General features: G+C 43.4%; 1 protein-coding gene across 1 annotated transcript in view; it reads left to right on the top strand.

The window, feature by feature from the left end:
* Positions 1–674: 674 nt before the first annotated feature.
* Frk (fyn related Src family tyrosine kinase) overlaps positions 675–6,763 on the top strand; it is a 101,294-nt gene continuing 95,205 nt past the window's right edge. The window contains exon 1 of the mRNA XM_059272545.1: positions 675–1,618. Coding sequence (XP_059128528.1) covers positions 1,254–1,618 — 365 coding nt within the window. The 5' untranslated portion in view covers positions 675–1,253. The remainder of the gene's footprint in view (positions 1,619–6,763) is intronic.

Below are 6,763 nucleotides of genomic sequence, written 5' to 3'. Positions count from 1 at the left end.
TGCTGGTGGCCCCGTGATGGCTATCCCAGTCCCAGCCTCAGTTGTTCTGAAGTCCTGTCACAGCTACCACCAACGGAGTCAGGATTAGTATGGACCAACTTCAACAGACAGAATCTTCACCAATGGCTTTAGCAGACAGTCTCCTAGTCTGTGTGTGTGTGTGCTCGGGTGCGCATGCCACAGACACAGCGACGTAAGGGATGGGGAACGGGGAATGGGATGTTTCTGTGGGAAAAAGCAGCCTTTCGGGTTCCCAGCATTTTACCCGGCTGCTTTTCTACTTTTTCAGAAACGATTGAGGCTATTAAAAATCTATTCCCAGTGATTAAAAAAAAAATGCTGGGGACTCAAGGGCTCTTTCCCACTTGCTCCTTGTCTGGCAGCAAATACCTAAATGCCCAGTTTTCTCTTTTTTTAATTTTTCTCTACCAGTATCAAAACAATCCTGCACATATTTGTGGGGAAATAAATCTCTGCCCTTCATTCTGCGGAGGGGATATAGTTAAGACAGGGAGCTCTCTGGGCTAGCGTGTTTCTCTCTAGAGTTTGGCTTTTTGGCTGCTTTAAGAGTCTGGCTCCCTGGTAAGGGGGCTGGTCTATCCTAGGTGTGGGAGGAGGGAGGGGTAAAAGCTGGCCTGGGAGTTCCTTTTAGATCCGACAAAAAAGAAACCAGGAAGTAAGGAGGAATTATTACAGTCTGTTCAGCTCAGGATGTTAAAGGCGATAACCTCCACGGCCTGGTTATTCATTAGCAAAAAGGAAAGCTCGGGGGAGTACAGGGCCAGTGCAGCTGTTGGCTGGAAGCAGGGTGAGAGCCGCTGGAGCAGGCCAGGTCGGGAGCTTTTACCCGGAGTTAGTATCAGTCTCTTACTAACTTTTTCTTGGGACGGAGGGAGCGGTGGCTGTCCTTTGTTCTCAGATGGCTGCTTAAATAAACCTCCCCCCCCCCATTTATTTTATTTATCTTTGGTGCCTAAGCAGTCAGGAAGAAGTACCTTCCCACTGGACCTCCTGTCCAGTCCCCGCTTGATTTTGCCCCAGGGCAGCAGCTACAAACAGAAAGCCAGCTGTGAGTGTGTCTTGGCCAAGCCCAGATCTGCCGGAGAGAGATTCGAAGCGGGACTCTAGCCCCTCTGCACAGTATGGTGAGTTGGAGCTGATCTGGAAGTTGCTTGGTGGAGGAAGACCACTAGTGGATCTGTACAGCCTGTGGGGAGAGGGACATCCTCTCCCCTACTCCCAGCCAGGGCACCATGGGCAGCGTCTGTGTGAGACTCTGGGCATACATTCAGCCTCTTCTCCCCTGCTGGTCCCAAGAGGCCGACAAGTCAGTGGTGATTGAGAATCCGGGGGCCTGCTGTCCCCCAGAGGCTCCGAGGTCACAGGAGCCGGAGCGAAGCCCTGGCCACTACTTTGTGGCTCTGTTTGATTACCAAGCACGTACTGCAGAGGACCTGAGCTTCCGTGCAGGCGACAAACTCCAAGTCTTGGACACTTCGCATGAGGGCTGGTGGTTGGCCAGACATTTGGAGAAGAAAGGAGCCGGCTTGGGTCAGCAGCTGCAGGGCTACATTCCTTCCAATTACGTGGCAGAGGACCGGAGTCTCCAGGCAGAGCCGTGAGTAGCACATTTTGTTTCTCGAATCACTGGGGGCTGGATACTGAGCACTACCTTCTACTTATCCACTGCCCTTCACCCGCAGATCGGCTCAATGTGTGGAAGCACTGGTCAGAAGCCACTAATTGAAACATGCTTCTTTTTTTTTTTTTTTTTTTTTTTTTTTCCTAGAAAAGTGAGAGAGAACCGGGCAGGTGATCACTGTTCAAATGACTTTGATTACAGTGTGCACACCTCCGGTCCATTTAATACTCTCCCTCTGCCTCACTTTACATAGAACTGTATTTTCATTTATGGGGAACCATAGTCTCCCCTAAACCTGCTGTTAAATCTAAAATTTGAGGCTTTTTGTTTGGTGTTAACTTTCCAAGCATTCCTGACTCATGCTACAGACCTTCCAGCTAACCACAGCCACTTCCAATCTGGAGCGCTCATATGTGGGCTGATTTACACAGTCCAGGACACACCTACACAGTATTAGTTCTTCTGGTGAAATCATAACAGGGAGAACTCTGTCTTGGAATTCCTGGATCCTGAGGTGTACTATTCATATTATGATAGCTCTTGGTTGTTAGGATTAAAAACTAGTCAGGTATATATCGACAGCAAATTTTAAAAAGAAAAGTCATGGAAATATTTCTTTAGAACATTTCATCCTGGAGAAACTACTTAATTGGGGGGCCTGATGATGAGCAGACCTAGTTCCAGTTACCTGTCTCTGATTGCGGTGGTTAAACAATTATCTACCCTTGTAAAGATGGATTACAGGTTGTTGAATAAACCTGACTACCACCATTTATGGTCTGAATCTGAAATATCCCTCATAGGCTCCGGTTTTGAATCTTTTTCTCCAGCAGGTGGCGCTGCTATTGAAGTGTGTGGAAGCTTTCGGAGGTTGTGCCTAGGTGATGGAAGTCCATCATCAGGGACATGCCTTTGAAGGGTGTACCCAGCCTTTACTCTCCATCTGACTCTGTGTTTACTGCTCCACCATAATATGACCTGTCAGTCACATGTTCTTTCCACACTGAACTTAGTCACTGTACCTGCTTTCCCATGATAGATGAAAACCTTCAGAAGCCATGAGCCAAAATAAATATTTCCAGAGAGAGAGAGAGAGAGAGAGAGAATTCATCCTAGTATTTGAATAATCGCTATGGTTTGTAATGGCATGAAAGAGGAAAAATTTATGAGTTTATTCATCCATTCAAACAGCAGGCATAGTTGTGGGTGTGCTAGTGCCGTTCGATTAGGAAGTGGATAAAGTGTAATCTTGACAATGGATTTATAGGATCTGGGGGATTAGGAAGCAAGTTGAGGAGATTCAATGTTGGTGATGAGTTCCAATGAAATCTAATTCAGGGGACGGACTCATTGTAAAGAAGGGTTCCTTATACGGGAGATGACTAGGAATCCTCTCATATTCTTATCTAGGGATTTTCTTTCTGATTGCTTGCTTTTATTATTATTTTAATGTGATATCTTTGTTAATTCTTTAGAATTACATATTGTTTAATTTGATCATTTTCACTCCCTTTCCTCCATAGTTTTTGTTTCTTTGTGAGCTGCACATCTCTTACTGACTCAGGAAACAGTATGACAAGGACAGCCATGGGCCATTGCCACTGATTTCCAAACTTAGTATTTCCAAAGGAAGGACAGTTTAGTGATTTTTGAGATGTTTTCCCCAACATCAAGAACCTTTAAAATTAAGAAGGCTATAATTTATGCCTAACTAGATATTAACTGACTTAGACTTTGGGCGGCCAGAATTGTTAAGTTATCAGTGAGAAGATGCCCCAGCTGGTGCAACTCAGGAGCCTGAGGCAGGAGGATTGCTACATGTTTGAGGCCAGTCTGAGCTACACAGTCAATACAAGGCCAGCCTAAGAACCTTGTTTCAAGAAAAAGAAAGAAAAGAAAGACCTGAATAAACCCTTATTTTCTGTGATCTAGATCTTCCTAGATTTTCTCTCACCTAATTTCTCATGAAAGTGAGTAATATCTGAGGCACTCCTAAACAGAAAAAAATGTATCTTGTTCTCATCCACCAAATGCTTGGTTACATGTGTTTCTTACTACTTGGTTTCTGCGTCAAACATTATGCATATTTTATATTCAGTGTAACATCATCAGAACAAACACTTCAATGTTAATATTTAGTGCCTTGAATTTGTGGTATACTAGTGTTTAAATATATCTGACTCATTGCAGTTTAGGTAGGGACTCTGATTTCTCCTAAAGATCTCTGGGGTTGCCTAGACTCTTTTATTTCATGACTATGTGTGAATGAAAACTCTTAACCTTTTTTCATGTGTTATATTAGCTACATTTATTCTTATACAAATGCTGCTGGCTAGAGTACTGAAAGAAGATGAGCTATCCCAAGGTGAATATACCCTGGTTAAAAGGCTGGACAGTGTCTGGACTAATTTAGAGTATCTGCCTATGAATACAAAACAAAGCAGCTAAAGTATTGTGGTCATATTTCAATTCACAGGGATGGTCTGTAGTCAAGAACACTCTTTTTGACCTTCCACCTAACTCTAGACTTTTCCTTGGAGTTGGTGGTCAACTGTGCTACCATCATTGCCAACTCAGGTCTCCATAGTGTGCTTCCCTATACCCTCCTCAGTAGAAAGAGGATGTCTGCCTTGGCTGGGACAGGATACTTGTTTCTTTCTAGGCACACAGAAAAGAGTCACCTAGATACCTGGTTTCTTGCCACCACTTGGCTAAATTCCACAGGTTGCCAAAAGTCCTTCCATTCCACCACCAGAAGTGATTTGAACTTCCCAGTTTTCAGAGTGAGGATGTTTTAGAGACTCATACAGTGCTTTCTTATCAAAGGAATCATAGAAAAATTTAAATATTTTCATTGAGATTTTTCAGCCCATATTCCAGTTTTCCTTTTGAACACTGTAAAAATTACTGTGGTGAATTGAGTTAAGTAAGTAGAACTGAATAGAGACTGTTGCCTGCATTCATTGAAGGGATAAGAGTAGGCAATGGGAAGCCAATGAAAGAGGAGTCATCTAATTTCTAATTATTTAGTTCAACATATAGTAGCGCTTATCTGTTTATGTCTTTATCTTGACTTACATTAGTAGGAAAACAATGTAAACAGTTCTAGAGTTATTGAAATCTACCCTCAACTTCTTTGATACCTGGAAGTAGAGATCTTACAAGAACCACATTATGGTTAAAATGAACCACTGTCCTAATAGATTATTACTACCCTTGGACATGCTTTAAGTTCCCTGAGTATCTTACATTGACAATGACCCAGTTCTTAAAGAATTCTGTTTCTGTGAAGAACCCTTATGCTCAGATTATCTTCAATTTGAGTTCATTCCTAGATCCTCTTCTAGCTGAGTGCTTTCCTTCAACACTTTCAATCCAGAATCCATCAAAAACTTTATGCTTAAGGTCTTGTTACTCAGAGCTCCTTTAGAGAATATTATTTGGTGTTTTTAAAGACAGCTAATATACTGGTTACGATGTACTAAAGGCTTGGTCCCCAGGTGGGGACAACTGGAAGGTCCTTAGGTCACTGGGACTGTGTCCTCCAAGACTGTGGGACCTCAGTCTCTCCCCCTCTCTTTGCTCTCACCAGGTGAGCGGTTTTTTTTCTACTATGCCTCCACTTGTACTGTTTTGTTATATCTGAGGTCCACAGCGCTGGGGTCAACTTGGTCTTGGTATGGAGTCTACAAAACTATGACCTGAACAACATGTTTCCTTTTCTGGTCTGCATGTTGTGTGCATGTTGTGTACAAGTCTACATTTGCATGTGGGGGCCAGAGGACAACTTCCCTGTTCCTCAGCTACTGTACACTTTGTATGTAAGTCAGATCCTTCACCGATCTGGAATTCAGCAAATAGGCTAGGCTAGCTGTCCACTAAGTGCCAGGGAGCTGCCTGCTCTGCCTCCCAAGAGCTCAGGATACAGTGCATGCTACCATTTTTCACAAAGGTTCTGGGGATGCAACTCAGATCTTCATGCTTACAAGGCTCTGGGTCACATCGGAGCTGCCAACACAAAGTCAACAGCAACAAAACAGAAACATCAAATCCTCACAGTAACTTCTGTGTCATTTTTTAAAATTAAAACCCATCCTTTTGTCTCACGTTTGTGTGTGTGTTCTTACTTAAGATTCAACTGCCATGTTCTGTGACCATCCATTGCATTAGGAGAAGGACTCAGCAAAGTTGGGAGAATCAGGATTTGCTTTGTTAGGTATATAACTTGGCTTTATGTTCTTAAGTGTCTCAGCACTTATGAGGCAAACTATAAAGGGCATGAAGTTTCTCTCTGCCCTCTAAGCTTGACGGTAGCTTACTTTAGTGCACAGGAATGCTAGAGAGGCACCAGTACAGGAGAGTCCTGAATGTCTTGTGATCACCTGGACAAAAAGCAAAACATTGTGTGGGAAACTTTGCCCTCTCCTCTACTTCCCTCCTTCTTAAAGGTGGATTCTTCCTTCCCTCCCTCCCTCCCTCCCTCTCTCCCTTCCTCCCTCCCTCCCTCCCTCCCTCTTAAAGGTAGATTCTTCCCTCCCTCCTTCCCTCCCTCCTTCTTAAATGTAGATTCTTCCCTCCTTCTTCTCTCCCTCTTTCTTCTTCCTCCTTACCTTTCTTTTGTTGTCTAAATACTATTTTAGAGTCTACCTTGAAAAAGACAGCAAGAATCAGTGTCTGTAGCTTTCTAATATTTATTAATTCATTTTTAACGCGTATGAGTGTTTTGCCTGCATTGTATGCAAGTGCATCCATGAGCATGCCTGGTGTCTTTGTAGGTCAGAAGAGGGCATTGGATCCCCTGGAGCTGGAGTTGCAGAGGGTTGTGAGCTGCTATTGGAGCTGGGGATGGAACCCTGGCCCTCTGGAAGAGCAGTGAGTGCTCTTAACTCAGAGTCATCTCTCCAGCCCCAGTACTTGTAATTTGCGATTATTGGTAATCGATGCTTACAGGATAAAAATATCAGAATGTTTTGAAGTATGAAAATAATGGAACTTTTTCCTGTCCTTTTAGAATATACGTTTCTACTTGTAATCTTTTTCAAGTGTTAAATGAGAGTTCTTTTAAAGTATTACATAATCTAAGGCCATTGCCATTGTCTGGCTTGAAGATAGTAGCCTGGG

Source organism: Peromyscus eremicus, chromosome 8b (assembly GCF_949786415.1).
Source record: "Peromyscus eremicus chromosome 8b, PerEre_H2_v1, whole genome shotgun sequence".
In the NCBI taxonomy this organism is placed as follows: Eukaryota; Metazoa; Chordata; class Mammalia; order Rodentia; family Cricetidae; genus Peromyscus; species Peromyscus eremicus.
This window is presented reverse-complemented; position numbering and strand designations above follow the sequence as displayed.